The sequence below is a fragment of the Calidris pugnax genome, unplaced genomic scaffold (genome assembly GCF_001431845.1).
Source record: "Calidris pugnax isolate Ruff unplaced genomic scaffold, ASM143184v1 scaffold364, whole genome shotgun sequence".
NCBI classification, from domain to species: Eukaryota; Metazoa; Chordata; class Aves; order Charadriiformes; family Scolopacidae; genus Calidris; species Calidris pugnax.
The window spans coordinates 576,549-594,808 of record NW_015091109.1 but is presented as its reverse complement, the minus strand read 5'-3'; the positions used below and the strand labels follow the sequence as shown (position 1 = coordinate 594,808).

Here is an 18,260-nt window from a genome sequence, read left to right as displayed (position 1 = left end):
TTAGGAAAAATGTTTCCGGGGAAAGGGTTATTGCACATTGGACTGGGCTGCCCAGGGCAGTGGTTGAGGCCCCATCCCTGGAGGTATTTAAAAGCTGGGTTGGCCTAGTGCTTAGAGACATGGTTTAGGTTGATGGTTGGACTAAATGATCTGGAAGGTCCCTTCCAACCTAGGCAATTCTATTATTCTGTGCTTTGATTCTGATTTATTAATGAGATTACAGTGCCTTTATTGTTTCTGCTTGCTTAAAGTAGCACTGGAGTACCAATTGGCATTCATAGTAATCACTTAATATATGAGAGATTTAACTTGATTAATTAACATTTCAATTATGGATTCAATTTTAAATGCATATGATCAGTTTGATAAATCCATGCATTTTTACCTTAACTGTATTAAAAAAAAAAGACTGAAATTCGAAGTATAATTCACAGGAAAAGATTAAAAATTAACGTTAGTTATAAAAAGTTTTGAGAAACTTAATTTTGGTGAACACTTATGTATATTTGTGTATTTAGGTATTTAATACATCAAAATGATACAATACATTCCAGTAATAAAAACTATAAAAACAGAGAAACCTAAATCCTCTTTGGTTTCGTGGCTGTAAATGAGAAGGAAGAACCGCAGAAATCAGTGGAGTTTTATAAAGGAGTGTAACTGCTTTAGATAGGAATTGGCTTGGGTATTTCTTTTCAGTATTTTGAGGAGGGCTGCAGTTTTTTGGGAGAACAGGAAGGAGAAGCATGAAAATGATGAATACAGCTTTTTTTTTTTTTTTAATAGAGCATTATAGTAGAGTTTCCAAATATTTCTACATCAGTGTCTCTATTTTAGAATACCTGTCAGTAGAAGGAAGAGTGGATATTGAATATATTTTTAATGAAGTATAAGTTCTCCCCTTCTGGAAGGCTTTTGTACTGCTTTCTGAAAGATTTCATTATCATTGCTCACAGTTGTTGGTGGTTCGGATTGTGAAGATAAATGTCAAAAATCCAAAGGTTAGTAGGATAATGTGGAGATTAGTTTAAGAAAGAAATCAATTAGATATTATGATAAATTATTTGTGAAGCCAGGCTATGAGGTAGACCTGACAAATTAAATTGGTTGTCCTTCTTATATTAAAATTCGCTCTTGCTGAACTCAAGAATGCCATTTAAGACATTGTTGAAAGACTTCACTTATTCATAGTTATAGATTGAGATAAGGTGAGGCAATGCACAGCCAAAAACCCACCGGCAGTGAATCTTACAGTTCTGTTAAAGACTTTGCTTTTAAGTGAAAGCAAAGTGAAAAAAAAAAAAAAAAAAGAAAAAAGAAAAAAGAGATACTGAAGAAAGGAGGTGAGGGGAAGAAGAGAGAGAAAGACTCTGCTTTTAAGTGATCTGGATTAAGTTAAGCTTCCAGTGGAGTCAGTAAGAGTTTTCTTGAGAAAGAGCTGCTGCCATGTGATGTTCCTGGTGTGCTGATGGCTCAGGTGTATTCTGACATGATGTTTCTTACTCTGTGGAGACATGGTAGAATGAACAGTCTCATGTAAAGATACATGCGTAGTGGCTTTCCACAAATGATTCTGCAGATAAAATTATTTGACTAGTATTAAAAATATGAAGGATTTGGAATCCCGTATGGAAATTTAGGAATTGATATAGTACATGGGACCCAATGGTTTATCTTAAACATTGGTCAGGACTGTCAGTTTCAGAAGAGGAAGAGAAGGGAGTTATGGAATAACTTGACTTGCAGGAAGGCTTTTTCTTTATTCCATGAGGTTGTTGGCTTTTCTGAATAAAGAGGGTTTAATGTAATTAATTTTCTTTTTTCCTAATGTAGCTGTATATCTCATAATCTTTCTATTTGGAGCCTGGTTTAGTGGTAGAGTTTTCATTCATAAAGCAACGGTCATAGAACACCTCTAATAGAACAAAACCTTTTCATTTTTAGAGACTACATTTAATTTGGGGTGATCGTTTGGAAGTGAAGATTTTTTATTAAATATACTTGTATTCAATAGTCTTTGCAGTAGAAGAGAAAGTGGTGGGAAATAGGATCCATAAACATAACTTTGTCACAAGTTGAGGTTTCCTATGAAATGACCATGTCCTGGTTTGCGGGGGAGCAGGGGCAACTTTCTGTTTAGGGAATGATGCTCTTGTGCTTCTCGGTTGCGATGGCAACCAGGGTCAGCTGACTTGGCTGTTTATCCCACGGAGGGTGAGGAGGAGTCAGGAGATGTGACCCAAACTGACCAATGGGCTCAATGGAGTCAATCCCATCTGTCCTGCTTGGTATAAAAGCAGAGGGATCAAAGGGGTCAGGTTGGATCTATCTTTGATGGTTGTGCTTTGAGGGGTCTCTTTCTTCAATGACTGACAGCTGAGGAGGACCCTGTCAGTTTGGGCACCTTTGATCCCGATCAGATCATTCCAGAATCCGGTTCCCATTTGTTGCTGAGTCCATTCTGGAACTTCCTCAGTGCCTGCTGGTGAGCTTGATAACGTTTTGTATATATTGTATCTATTTCATTATATCTTTTTTGGAGGCTGTTTGATTGTCAATATTTCATTATAGTTTAGTTTTTCTAAACTCATAAATCTCTTTATCTCTCTTTTTCATCTCTTTGGAGTGAGAGACTGGGAAGAGCATCTGTTGTCATTGGCCAACTCGGCCCAAACCAGGACACTATGGCAAATATCAAAATTAAGAAACCACACTAAGACAATATATGTGGACATGGTCATAGGCAGTAGTTTAAAAAGAAATTAGAAACATTTCCATATGAGTTTTTCCTTCCTCTCCATCCTACAGGAAGACCGGGTAGTGAATCACTTGGCAGCAAAGATCATTGAAAATGTTTGCACTACTCTCTCTTGCCACGCACAAGGATTTATAACAGGAGAAATTGGACCTGTCTTGTGGTACCTTTTCACACATTCTACAGTAGATTCTTTGAAGATTACTGCTGTTTCGGTAAGGAATTTCTGTTCGTGATCAAGAAATGTTTTGGGGTTTATTTCAGAAAGCATTCTGAATTGAAACTTAAATGCTTTTGAACATGTTTTCTTTATTTGTGTGTATTTATATTTCAGATTACATTAAAATATATTTACACATTTTCTGAAATTGAAATGTGCATGTATTACAATCCAGTGCTTATGAAAAGTTCTTGCTGTTTATCATTTTCTGGAACATATATTTTCTTATGCTGGTGATTGTGAGTTGTGTTTGAAAATTTTAATCTTTCAAGGAATCAAATTCTTGAAAAATTGAAATTTCTTTTTATGATTTTTTTTTTACATAGGAAGTGTTTATTCTTTTTATCACAGACTTGCTCAGAAGATATATTTGAAATCATCATGTTACTTTTTACAAAATTGCCAGGGCTAGTCTTTGTCCTGGTATTTGCCCTGAATAAGTTAATATAGGATGATAATAAGAGAAACAGAGCTATGACATGCAAGAGACAGGTTTGGAACAAAAAGATTTGTGAGGTAGAAAATACTCAGCAGGTGCGGTGAGTTTAAACATATCTCTGATTGACAAAACAAAAGCCTTACCCACCAATACAGCTAATATTTTAGAACTGAACAATAAGTTGACTTACTTTATATGAACTGAGTGCTCATTTCCTGAGTAGAGCTCAGGCTCACTCATGAGTTTACTGTTGGTTTCACAGGTGGAAAATAGTAATGTTGCTGCTGCAGCAGTATGCACTTAGACACATCTAGCATTGAGGTGGTGAAAGAGAGAGAATGTATCTAACTTAGACACATCTAGCATTGAGGTGGTGAATGAGAGAGAATTAAAAATGTTCCTGAAGTGTGGCTGAAGAGATAAATGGTAGAATAATTTTATAATAAAATATATGTATATATTAAGCATTTACCTGAGTGTGTAGTTATGGCAGTGTCTTGTCTGGGAAACAAGCTCTTCAAGTACTGGGAAAATTTGTTGACCTTTTAGAGCAGTAAGCTTCTGTAGTAAAATACACGTTACAGTAGGCTTTGTTCTGTGGCATCTGAAATTCTTTGTAAAAACTTAGTATTAGAACTTTTATGGGTAGAGGATTGTCACTCTCTAAAAATGTAAAATATACGTGTACCTTTACACAGAGCATTTATAGCTTAAAGCTTGCTCGTGAGTCTGGCTGGTAGGTTGCTTTTTTCAGAAAGGCTTTTTTTGAGATGTTACCCATTTGATCTGTGGATTTGATGCTTACATCATGACTGTATATATGGTAAAAGACTGGAGGTTAGAGTTATGATTTCCTTTACTTATTGAGTATTTAAACAAGGCTGCTCGATCCTCTCTCCTACCACTACTTTTGCCATAAGGGATATTTTGTATCTTGTGTTTTCGGTTCTTATCAATCATTAGACTGGGCAGTTGTTCTTTGTTTGCAACTAGATCATAGCTCTTTATTTTTATCTCTTTCAACTTTTCCTGAAGTTTTCCTCCTGTTTCTGTGCTATCTACTTGGAGAATTTTTCTTCAGCGTTTATCATTCCCTTGACTCCTCTGCCAGACTTCCCAGAGCTGCTTTGCTGATAGGGGCCAGTGGGACAGTTCTGCCTGTTTTGTGAGCCACAGTAAGCAACATATCCCAGAGAAACAGTCAGCCTGGACTACACACAGATGCTAAGCAAAGAAAGATCACCAGAGGAAATGTCAACGCTTTTTTCTTTTTTCTTTTTTTTTTTAATCCCCCGTCCACCACTTGAAAAATCAGTTTCATCATAGACAATCCAGTGTGCTTGAGGTAGGCAAGAGCTTTTTCTCTGCTTAGTAATATACAGAAGTTATACTTCTGATTCTCCAGATTACAGCTGTTGTGAGTGCAGACTCACTATGGCTCTTCATAGCAGTGCACTCAGAGGTCAGTATCCTCAGTGCCATGTAGTTTGCGCTCTTTGCCCTTAAATGAGGTTTCTGGTGACTATGAGAAGAGAGAGTTGTTGTTTGTCCCTCTCTATCCTCAGCCTCTTTTGAGATTCCAGATCATTTGATCCTCCCAAGGCCGTAAGGTTGAGGTGAACCACTGAGAAATCTTTTCTTTGTTACAGTATTTATGCTATGGGTAGCTAGGCTCTCTTAAGCACTGCTGGAGTTGGCTTTTTTTCCATACCATCTGATGAGAAGAAAATCTTCATGAATCTTATCTGGAAGGTAGAAAAAATGTTTAAGTGGAAGCTAAAACTGAAAGAGCTTATTGTAGCCTAATTTACTACTTCTCTTTTTTGTTGTTGTTGTGTGTCCATTGACAGCTACCACTACTTACTAGTCAATGAGGCTTTTTTAATTGCTTAGTTCAGTCAAAGGGTGCTGACATTTGTGCTGTCTCTTTCAAGTAAGGAGATTGAAGGTATCATAGATTTTGGGTTCCTCAGCTCCTTCACCTCATGTCACTGCAGCTGTGATAGGGCAATCTTATCTCTGTGGGCTTGTTGTTCGACCAGGGATGTTAAATGCAGTGACATGTATAGCAAGTTGCCAGATGTATACTGTAGTTCCAGAGTGAATCGTTTGGCACTCCTGGGTTGGCACTCAATAAGACTTGCAGTGATATTGTTTTTGCCAAGCTCTTACTTGCTGATTTTTTTTCCCCTTCATTTTATAATGCAAATTCAAAGACCTGGTTCTCAAAGCTTATCTGTCCTCAAGAACTACTCTAGAAGCCCTTTTGTAGATGGCACAGGACAAAGCAGTGTGTTTTAGGAGGCTATGATAGCTGCAGTTACCCGCATTCCCTAGAGAAACTCAGTTGATTTGTGGTACATCCTTTCAATGGCAGTTGTCAATCTGAGTAAGAAAGATGCCTTTTTATCATTTATTATTCAATGCCTGATATAAATCATGGTCATGTATTAATGCTATTGAGATATTTGGTTATATAATCTTAACTTTAGAAAAAAAACCAAACAATCAATAATGAAATCTAGCACAGGCAGACCTTTCACCAACTCACGTTTGTAGAGATTTCAGTAACATTAATCTTTAAAGTAAAATACTAATGTATTCTCCAGCTATATTGTACAGTACAATTTATATGTTCATTAAATTGCTTCTATAGATATGTAGGCATTTTTATTCTGCATGACTACATAAATTGAGATCATCAGTGTCCTATAGTATTTTATTATGCAGTCATTCCTGCCTTGTTTGAATATATCCTGAAGAATTTATTCTTGACTGACATCTATATTCACATGTAAAAATACATTGCTATTAAGAAATATATGTATCATATCCTTACTTAGAGCTAGCAGGCTGTCTGCAAAGTATATCGGTAGTAAGGCACTAGGGAGTTTTACTTATGATTATTTCAATCAATAATAAAAATATATCAAGAAGATTCTCTGTCTTCAGCCTCTGGAGTGAAGAAATGACACTTTACCTTGTCCTGCCTGTCATAGGTGGCAAATGGGGACTGTGTCTCAGTATTTTTGCTCACTTTGGAGTCCAGCATGCCTCAGGTAAATATCACAGATTTTGCCTGTAGGAAAGCTATATCTTTTTATCATTTTACTAGACTCGGAGAAGCAATGATTCTGTAAGATGTCAATGTGACATTCTGACAAGCTCAGCAGCAGGAATAGTATTTTCTTTCCAGTATACTTAAAGTTTTAAATTTTTTTTTAAAATAACTTCTAATTTCATTTCTAAGAGAGAGCTTTTTCAACTGAGGAGGAGTAACAAAACATAAGCCACTTAAGTGGGAACTAATTTGGGAAAGCTCGATAAAGTCTTTTGGGGGTTTGTTTTTGGTTTGGTGTTTTTTTTTTCTTAAATAATTGGTGCTGAATAGTTTCTTTCAGAGACTTGGGTATTGCAGATACATTAATGCATTAATTCTCAAACTTGAGAGAGTCATGGAGTACATCCTGGAAGGGTGAATGTTATCCAGCCACCATATGGCATGTAAGACCAGAAGGCAATGGATAGGTCATAGATGATCATAGAATGTCTCGAGTTGCAAGGAACCGAAAAGGATCGTGGTGCTGATGGCTGGAGCTGCTGGGAGAGGTGGTGCTGGTTTAGGCTGTGCAGAGAAGCAAGCACAGAGAAACCAATTCTGGGAGAGGCTCTGCCAATGCCTGACTCTCACTGGGATTGTTTCCTGTTCCAAGACTTCTGCTGAGAGATGATGGTGTGAGCATCTACTCTTACCTCTTATCATTGGTTCCCAGCTCCTGCTCCACCATCTTGTGATCTATTTCCAAGTGCTCTCTCCAGGTACTGGATATACTGAAGCGATTTAGGACACTTTGTCTTCTATTCCCCATTAAACTCTACCTTCTGTTTTTCTGCTGAAGTGTTGGTTTCACTTGTATGACAGACAAGCGAATGGGAGTTTAAAGCTTCTCCCCTTGGCTGTTGGTGGGCTGGAGCTTTCCTGCTGTCTCCAAAGCTGCAATATGATCCTGGAAGACAGCCGTGTCTTTATTTACCAGATTTGCCTGGAGGTCACCTGATGGCCTGTGGCTATGGACTTAGAGATACATCCACCCTGGAAATAATTTGGTAATGTTTGTTATGAAATAGCTAAGTTAGTATACACCGAACAGGTTTGTGCTCACTTCACTAGAGTGTGGTCAGTATCTGCATTTTCTATTAGATTTGTTTTAATCACTGATATTTGTAAATTGACCATTTGGAGAATAGTTTGCATGTTTACTATATTAAACACTGTTCCTTAACAAGTATCCATTTGGAGAATAGTTTGCATGTTTACTATACTAAACACTGTTCCTTAACAAGTATCTAGATGTAAAGATAGACTTTAGATATTGAACTACTACATAACAGATTATGGTCTATGAGCAGAGAAAGAGAAGAAAGACGTCCATCTTTATGGGAGACCAGAATTTCTGTGGAACCACCTCTGTTTTCTCCTGGCTCTGCTCCATTATAGTACAGTGTTATCTGGTGCTACCTACATTCCCTACTGATAAAAGAATCAAGCATGGACTTACGCTGCTCCATCATTATTGTTCTCTGGAAGGAAAGAGTAATGTTGTTCTGTTTAATGTTGATTTTGGTGTACCAAGTATTTCAGTTTCAGCTGCATGGTGTGTATAGCAATACACTTAGAAGAATTCCAGGTCTCTAAAAAAAAGCAGCCTTTTCCCCTAATATTGTTTTATGAATGAAACTATACGAATTCTCTATATTCCTAAACTGTTGGAAAAGTCACCACCTGTTTTTATTCTCCATTATTTTTCTTGAGGTAGTAATCCCATTAAATTACAACTTTTTTTTTTTGGTAGGCTTTATGCAGAATTACTCGTTACTCACCCAGTGCCTTCCAGAGTGTCATCGAAAAAGTGGGATTAACAGCCGTAGTAAATTCCTTGGCAAATGGAATATGCAAAATTCAGCAGTACATGCTCACCATGTTTTCAGCAATGTTGTCATGTGGGATTCATCTGCAGAGGGTGATTCAAGAAAAGGTTTGATTTCAGATTAATATTATTTACTGGCATGAAATTTCACTAATGGAAAGTTAAAGTAGGCTTTGAAAGTGTTTTTCTGTTTTCAAAATGCTTAACTCAGTGGCATGTATCTGCATAGCAGGAAATGAGGAATGTGTTTATATTTTTTATTTGCTAAAATCTAAGTGACAAGGTGTATAGTCTTTCTTTCTCTCAGATCTTCAAGAGCTGGTACTAATGGGTATATAAATTGCTACTGCAGCTAGAATTCAATCAATTCAGAAAACTCTAGCCTGACCATAACTGTTAATGGCCCTAAGGAAAAACAATAAGGAATGCATGAACACAGCTATTTGATACAGCTCTCGTAGATATTTAAAAGAGAAATTAATGAGTATCCTGATTGAATCTAAAGCTGTACTTTATGCTCTCCTTAAAGGACCTTAGGCCATGTGAAATATCTTGCAGAAAATTAGCATTTTAATAACTTAGGGTTTTTCTTACAATGTCACTTAATAAAACTACTGATTCGATTTATATCTAATACAGTTTTTGGAAGAGGTGATTAAAAGCTTTCTATTTTGATCACCAAATTATTGTGTGTTTAGAGAAATAGTGCTTATTTTTTTGGCAGTAAGTCTGCACAATTCATAAGCAAAAGTAATCTCCTTCTGCTTGGAAAGAACAAAAATCACAAAATAGGAGTTCTAGCTCGTGTTTTCATCAGATAGGTTAGAGCATACATTATAACAGACTGGCAGGCATCTTGGCTATAAGGCTTATTAGGCTTTAGTCAAGGGAGATTGATTTGGTTTCTATAAATATTGTTATAATAACAATGTTTAAATTAAAAAATAATCTACTATTTTCTGCCCATCTCTTCTCACAGCTGGAAATCGCTCATCCTCTTCCTAAAAGTAATTTCTGTGCCTTGTCAGAATTGCAAGTGTGTTTTTGTAAATCCGTGTTAGCTGACCTTAAGCTTTCCACAGATTCCACGACAACAGCACTAACAGGTGGCAAATTGTTCTGTAATGTCCCACTTTCTAATAGTGCACATGACTATGAGTTGGTGGTATGGTCGGAGGAGTGTGTTAAAAACATACTCACTTGAACATTCAGCCAAAGAATGCAAAATTTAACAAGCATATGGCTACAGTATGATGTTTTCTGTGAAGAATTTCTTGTTTGTAGACTTACATTGCTAAAAGGACTCCCTTTCTGATACTGCAGTTCTTAGGAACCACTTTAACCAATATTTTGACATTATAAAAATAATCAACTCTGAAATTCTCCAACTAGTTATATAAAAATAGAAAGTATTTTGTTGGCATGCAGTACAACAGTGGCTGAAACTTTGTGGGTTTAGAATGGCTGCTTAATCATTAATGAATTGTCATAGGTGTTTTGTGAGCAAGTGTGGCAATTTTGCAGATTAGAAAATTGAAATATAGACTGATTCAGACATTCTTTTAACAGCATATGTCAAACTAATGATAAAAGTGGGAATATTACCCAAAGTTGTAACTAAAAAAAAATTGTACTTTAAAAACTAGTAAAAAGGGTCTAGTTCTACTGCATGTGCCCACATTTGGTAACTGTATCTGCCTGACAGCTCAGATAAATCTATATCTTATATAATATCTATTTTGCTCAAATTAGATAGTAGGATTTTAGAAGCAGAAACAAGACTTCTATTTTTCTTGAACAGGATCTAAAAGTATAATCCTGCTCCTGAATTGAACTGCTGGGTACGATCACATTACATGAGTGATACTACTTTATTGCTGAAAAATGAATTCAATAATCCGTGCCCTTTTCCGTATTCTCTGAGCATGTCACACAAGTCTTTTCTTTTCCCTTCTCTCATGAAGATGGACAAGTGGGTAGTGTTGGCCTACAAAGTATTTTGCCTTCCATAGAATTATTGTATACTTACTTAAGAGGCAAATGGACCTCAGTATTATACGGAAGGTAATGACAAGGTTGTGACTATCTTAACACAGCTGCAAACCAACATATTAAAAAATGCTTAAAGATATAAATTCAAGATGGAGATAATTTAGCTTTGTATATGTTACCTGGAAACTCCCTTAGCTTACAAGACATAAGGCTGCTTTTGTTTTCATCTCCCTTCAAGAAAAGTGATAAAACCTGTTACAAAATAAGAGCCAGAAGACCAAGGAGAAATGCAGTTCTGTGGTCATCTACTCAAGTAGAAATCTTGAGAACACTACAATAGATAAAAGGGACTGGTTTTTGTCCCTCTCTGATAGAGAGCCTTTCTATTTTAGTTTCTTGTCTTGGAAACAAAAAAAGCCGAAATGATGTTCTTAAAATGAATCACAGAATCACAGAATCTTCTAAGGTTGGAAGGGACCTCAAAGATCATCTTGTCCAACCGTCAACCTAACTGACAAAAATAGACACCCACACAACAAACAAGAAGCATCATCACTAAACCATACCTCCCAGCACTACATCAACCTGTCTTTTGAACACCTCCAGGGATGGTGCCTCAACCCCCTCCCTGGGCAGCCCATTCCAATGTCTGATAACCCTTTCGGTGAAAAATTTTTTCCTAATATCCAGCCTGAACCTCCCCTGGCGTAACTTGAGGCCATTTCCTCTTGTCCTGTCGCCTGTGACATGGCCGAAGAGACCGACCCCCATCTCTCTACACCCTCCTTTCAGGGAGTTGTAGAGAGCGAGAAGGTCTCCCCTCAGCCTCCTCTTCTCCAGGCTGAACACCCCCAGCTCCCTCAGCCTCTCCTCATAAGACTTGTGCTCCAGACCCCTCACCATCTTCGTTGCCCTGCTCTGGACCTGCTCCGGCACCTCTATGTCTTCTTTATGGTAGGGGGCCCAAAACTGGACACAGTACTCGAGGTGGGGAAAAGAACTCAAAATCAAGAATCTTTGACATGCTATAGCAGAAGATTTAAAAAAACCTCAAAACCAACCCACTGCTAATTACTTTCATCTGGCTGTAAAGATTCACCTTTGAATGAGTGGAAACCAGTCATACTATCGAATGCAGTTAGGTTCTTCCAGAGGTCAGAAAATTGTGTGGCGGGTTTTTATTTGTTTGTTCTTTTCTCAAGTACTAATAAGTAAAATTATTCAGATAGTTACAGTAAGACATTGTCACAACTACATTGTTTCTTCGCTTCCCTGCACTGTTGGCCATAGCCTCTTTTTATCTCAATCATATCTGATTATGGCACTGAAAAAAAGCATTATAAATGTTGTCTTCCTATTTCAGTTACTTTTTTCAGTTCTTTGTCTTGTACCTGAATGTGGACAAGATGTTAATGTTTTTGTCAATATCAGTATGAATTAATAAAAGGATCTAAATTACTTTAACAAACTCTTTGTCACTCAAGTTACAATATTATCAAGGCTTTTTCAATGCACAGAAAGGGAATTTGAAAATACACAACAGTACAACCCATGATAGCTATGGAAACATCAGTTCTTGTATAGTGAAACAGTGGTCTAACTGTTTTCCCCTTGTGTAGACAATTTGAAATTATCATTGCTTTTTGAGATTGGTTTTAAACTTACTTTTGCAGTATTACTGAGAATATAAAATCATGATCTTGATGCAGTTGACAATGTGTTGGCTTGCAGTAAAAAGAGTGCACTGCCTTACCTGGCAGACTCTCCGTGGATACATCAAACAATTGCAGGGAGGGAAGAACAATATAACAATGAAACAATTAATAATGAATGCATTAGATGGTATTTCATCAATCTTTGGCTTTGGACTCCATGATCTTTAAGGTCTTTTTCAACCTGCACGATTTTATGATTTTGTATTGAGTTCTGCAGGTCAGCAAAGATGTGCTTCAGGTTTTCTTTGGATAAACTGTGGCTGTTTTGCAGTTCTCAGACCACCCAGACAAGCAAATTCCAAAATGTCACATTTATTTCTTAAGCCAGATGATTAGAATATTTCCAGATAAGTCTGATGTAACTTACTATATTAACAATGTTGTCTTATCCCATGGTAACCCCTGCATTTAACATTAAAATATTCTTGCTTTTCCATGAGCGTGAGGAGGACTAAAAGTAGTCAAATGTGCTTTGGCTTGTAGTTGCTGTGTCTTTGTTACGATGTCTCTGTGCTTGGTCTATCGAGTCCATTTATGGTTAGCAGGCAGTGTTGCATTAGAGAAACTCTTTCACTAAGTCTGAGGCTTTATGAGGTTTCTTAACATAAAAACAATGGTTGTTTTGAGTAATTTTGTAAAAAAAAACAAACAAAAAACCCACAACAGCAAAACAACACCACAGTTGTCATTGCTCTCTACAAGTCCCTGAAAGGAGGTTGTTGAGAGGTAGGGGTTGGTCTCTTCTCCCAAGTGACAGGTGATGAAGAGGAAATGGCCTCAAGTTGTGCCAGGGGAGGTTCAGATTGGAGATTAGGAAAATTTTTTTACGCTGAAAGAGTAATCAAGCAATGGAACAGGTTGCCCAGGGAAGTGGTGGAATTGTCATCCTTGGAGGTATTTAAAAGACGGGTGGATGTAGTGCTAGTGGTTTAGTGATGGGTTTTGTCAGTACTAGGTTGATGGTTGCAATGAATGATCTGAAAGGTCCCTTCCAACCTAGACAATTCTATGATTCTGTAACCAACCAATCAACCAAAAAACACCTCTAAAAAAGCTCCAACAAACCACAAACCCCCACTTTATTAAAAGGTCAACCTTTGCTTTTAGCAGACTGTAATTTAAGATCTTTACAGCTGCAGGTTCACATGGGAGGAGCTACGAGTCATGCTCCACAGGCTGTTGAAGTGTTTAAAGCAGGAAAATTTACAAAGCCTTTGCTTATTAACCACAAGATTGAGGAACTCTTCTGGTTTTGAATTAAATTACAGAAATACAACAAAACAGTTCTCAAATAATTAATAACAATTTGGTTTTCTGGATTTCTGTAGCTACTGTCTGACTGCTTTTGAAAACGGTGTTAAAATGGTATCGGAGTAAAATCTGATGGTTTCTTGGCCGTATCTTACACTTGTGTTCTTTTTCAAGCCTCTCTGTAAAGAGGTATAGTTTTAAATGTTCCGTAGACCTTTTCTAATAAATTACATTCAGTGTTGATTTTCAGTTATTCTGTCAGCAAAAGAGGGAATTTTAATAATGCTTAAACGGGTGTCACACGGCAGGATTTTGACCTTGGTATGCAAGATGCAGGCATGCACTACACCCCTCTTTATTCTGTAGTGTCACTCCCTTGAGAATCCAGCTTAAATGTTTGAAGGCTGTTTCTGTTGTGCTCAGTCTAATTCTTGGATAGAGCCAATTGACTCAGTTTGTGAATTCTGGCTTAGTTTTTAATTCTGTGTTTTTGTATGTGGGTTTTGGGGGTTTTTTTGGGAGAGAGAGAGATGTTTGAAATAGGGTTTGTGTTTTCAGAAGGAGGCGTTCTGATCAAGAACTGATCCAAAAATACCATTGCTGCTTCCAGCAAGGTCATCTTTGAAGATGTATTTATTTATTTATTTATTTATTTAAACCAGATAGCCCAACTGATCTTTGTAGAAGAAGACTACAGATGAGTAGTAGATATTTTTATTCCTCAGAGGTATGGGATACTCCATATGTCTTTTTCTTTTTTTTTTTCCTTTCTTTTTTTCTCCTTTGGTTCCTCAGGAGTTACAATGTATTGTTAGACAGAACATAAATGATTCTCATCTTACACTTTTTAGAATGCATAATACCTGAATCTGTTATCCTTAATATGAGAGCCCTTTTTTTCTTCCACTGAATCTCAGCTTTATTCCCTTGGAAGCTGAGGCAGAACTCATGAATCTCACATCTTTCCACGTGTCAGGCTACATTCCAGAAACTAGAGAAGAAAATCCTTTCAATATAGAGGGCAAAACAGAGAGAGAGAGAAAGAAGAAAGCTGTAATTGCAGAATCCAGTCAGCTAAGCATTGTTAAACTTTTGAAGGGAAGTATTTTGTGGTTATTCTTTTTCTTACTATCCTTGTTAAATTTTTTAAATTATTCTATCATTGGGATTTACAGGAAAGAAGAAGTTAGCAAGAATCTTAGCATTTTATACGTTGACTTCATTGTAGGAATGGAAAATGGTCAGTGTATTAGGAAAGTCATGGCTCTGTAATGCTCGCGGTTTATACTTTTTCTTTCTTTTGAAGTCCTAATTGGGGCTGTTTCTTGAAAAGGTGTTCTTCACTTCATGAAGCCAAAATAAAATTTGTTTGGATAAGTACAATCAGAGAAGGTAGAAAAAATTTTGCAATCTATTTGGAACATCTGTTCACTTCATGAAGCCAAAATAAAATTTGTTTAGATAAGTACAATCAGAAAAGGTAGAAAAATTTTGCTATCTATTTGGAACATCTGCTGTACAATTTAGGTCTAATGTAAACAGGATTGTATCCAACAAAGGTGTTGGTTTTAATCTTCCTTTAATCTTCCCGTCTCCTGTATGGGAGTTAATAGGTAAACATTTAATCATATTTGTGCTGAAATACTTAGGTATTCTGAAAATCCTTCAGTCTTCTTTTAAAATAAATATATTGAAATATCCTATACTTATCCTTAGGTTAGACATTTTAAAATGTAAGTTCTATCATATTTTGTAATTCATTTTGTACCATTTTGGACATAGTACATTAGATATATTTACTTGTAGTAGCTCTTGAGAAGATGTACAAGCAGCTTTGCAATAAGCCAGTTTGTCTTGGACAGAAATTATTTAGCAGTGTTTTATATTTTTTTTTTCTTTATATGATTGGCATGAAAAGTACCTTACTAATAAAGAATGCACATGAAAATGAGCAAATTTTAAACATATACAGTGTTAAAATACAATGCAAATAACATTTTTCCATAAAACAATATTAAATAATACTGATGTGTTTGTGTTTATTTCCACCAAGGATTTTGTTACTACAATTACGCGTTTACTTGAAAGTCCTTCAACTTTGATTCGAGCAAAAGCCTTTCTGGTCCTGCTACAAGTTTTAATTAATAACAGGGAGATGTTGCTCCTCAGTTGTCAAGCGAGGTAAGGTGATACTGGAAGATAATCAGAGTTGTAATGTTTATTTTCAAAGCTGTATCTGAAATACTTTAAATTGTATGGCATTTCTGAGCCAGTGTTTTAGAAGTGAACTATTTTCTGTGCAATATGAATCCTTTTATTCATGATAATATCAAGAACAGAGTGTTGTGTCTTGTCTGGGGTCATCAGGTGATGATTACTCACAAAAGGAAACCACTGTGTTACAGGGAGAGTCCTTTTAAAGTAACTTGTGGTCCCAGTGACAATTAGCATGGAGCAGCTTTTGCTTTGGGTAGGGCAAAACAAATACTGCAACAGTGAGCTCTTGCTATGGCAGAAAAGCAAAATGAAAAGATCTGTCATTTACCTTCCTCGTCTTGGGGTGTGGTATAATCCATAGTCTTTTCAGTATGGATACATTCAAGATAAAATAATATTTCTTGGCTATATGTGCTGATGGAGTGGTTTATATAATGACCACTGAATTCCTGTGACTTTGAAGTGAAATGTTTTACTTGTTTCTATGTTTTAAAACACTTTGCAAGGAATGACTGATCTAAAATCACATTTGACTCACAGTGGAATAGTTACTTGAATTTTTGCGTCTTCTGGGGGCGTGTATCAGACAAGAATAAATTAGAATCTGTTACAATGTGGAAGAAAATTTATTTGGGCTTTATATCATTTTCTGTTCATTACGAAGAACAGTGAAATGTAGTGTAAACCCGTTTTTTATGGTATTGGAATAAAGCAGGTTTGGAACTGAAATTAAAAAGAGTGAAGGTTGTTGGTAGCTGTAAATCTAACTACATTTACAACAAATATAACTTTATATCTTACATTGATGTTTGAGAAGAATTAAGATGTACACATGGAGATAAAGGGCTGGATTGGAAGCAGCAGGTGAGTTATACTATGAAGCCATTGTGAGAGAATGTCTTGTGGGGTGCTTTGTTATATACACCTCCACCTACGTACAAATCTGTAGATCACTCAATTTTTAATTTAATTAAATAATTAATTTAATAAACTCAATCATAGAGCATAAGTACTGAATCCAAGCTTCTGTTTCATTGGTATCTTTTTTTACTTGCAGAAATGTTTTATCAGGTGACATGTTCTGGTTAGTGTGAAATGTCTCTAATGATTTGTAAGTGACTTTTTGAATGGTTACATTTTTAATGACTGCTGCTATTCATATGCTTGTTATAGCACATAGGAATGAGCTGTGTGTTTGGAGAACTGCCTGACAGAAGTCCTATGCTGATAGTTACTATTTTGTTTATTTATATCTAAGATGATATGTGAAGGAGAAGATTTATTCCCATTTTTCAGGGAATAAAGTTAACTCATTAATTAGTCTACATATGACTGAGGAATTTGTTGCAGAAAAATAAGAGATACTAATGCTTTCCTGCCTATATATGGATCTGTACAATTTTCTCGAGACAGTGTTTAGCTGAACAGTACTATCAGGGAAAAAACAGTTGTGCATATTTTTAGAAAATCTTTACGTGAAATACAGTTTTGTGATGGGAAGGGCAACACAAAAAAAGAGAACTCAGGAGTTTACATAAACTTTGTCTTTCTCAGAATAAGTAAACATACTTTGTGTGCTTCTCAAATGTGATTAACCAATAGAACATGCTTTTAAAAAACAAACCCTCTTCCCCTCCAGCAATAAAACCACTCATGTTGAAGTTTATTAAGCATATTTTAAGTAGAACTTAAACACATCTAAACATATTTCCATATAGAATCAGACGATTGTTATATCATATAAGTGTTTTCTTAACCAAAAAAGTCTGCTCTTTTGTCATGTTTTTGTTCAAAGTTAAAAAGTTTTGGAGTAAAAATTACTTGATTGGAAAGGCTAGAGAGATACCACTTTTATTTAAAACATTCAAATTTTTACATTAAAAAAGCTTAAAAGCTTTTATAATGAAAATTCTATGTGAAGCATAGTGTCAGATTTCTAAGTAGTTCTCTTCTACCAGACAAATCAGAATTCCTTGTAATTTAACACAATTTCTGGAGATTGTAAGAAAAATAAAAGATGTTTCCAGAGTCTCTGTGAAGCGCAGCTGAATGCATTGCATCCGGGGTACTGCAGAGGTGAAAGGTAGTTACTGAATGGATCTTTTGATTTATCTCTGTCTCTAGCACAGTTCAGGAATAACATGAGTTGTAGTATTCCATAACAATCATGCATTGTTAAATGCATTCTTAGGTGGTTTTTATTTCATGGAATAAATTAGCTTTTTGATGGAAATACACGTCCTAGCGTAAAATTTTGTGTTTGTGAGTCCTGCAGTTTTGCTGTGTACACTTGAATCAGTTTAAATAAGTTCTTTTCATGCTTCTATAAAAGAGTATTGACTCTAAGAAGGGTGTTCAAAAACTCTCACAAAATAACACTGAAGTACGTTCTTACTATCCAGAGCATGGGCTTCACTCACCGGTGACTGATGGTTCTTTTGCACAGGACCTCCAGGGAGTTCGAATGTGAAACAAAGATGTCAATATTGTGCCCCTAAAGGGACGTCTGGCCCTTCTCTCTATTCAAATGAGCATTTTAAAATATTGCCCCGAAGCATTGTGTTACAGGTGTATTAATAAAGCAACCTCCTGTAAGTTAGCCAATGGCTAATAAATTAGTTACCATAGTTTGCTATGACAAGTGTCATTCTGCAGAGCAGCCCAGCTGCACAGCACTTAGCAGTTAGACAGTTTTCTAGAGAAAGGAGGTAAGAGATATTTTATCTCTTTCAATATGGTCATT

The 18,260-nt window shown here is 36.2% G+C and overlaps 1 protein-coding gene across 1 annotated transcript in view; it reads left to right on the top strand.

Moving 5' to 3' along the window:
- ULK4 (unc-51 like kinase 4) overlaps positions 1-18,260 on the top strand; it is a 228,272-nt gene that overhangs the window by 44,650 nt on the left and 165,362 nt on the right. The window contains exons 21-23 of the mRNA XM_014958034.1: positions 2,809-2,970; positions 8,268-8,450; positions 15,354-15,481. Coding sequence (XP_014813520.1) covers positions 2,809-2,970; positions 8,268-8,450; positions 15,354-15,481 — 473 coding nt within the window. The remainder of the gene's footprint in view (positions 1-2,808; positions 2,971-8,267; positions 8,451-15,353; positions 15,482-18,260) is intronic.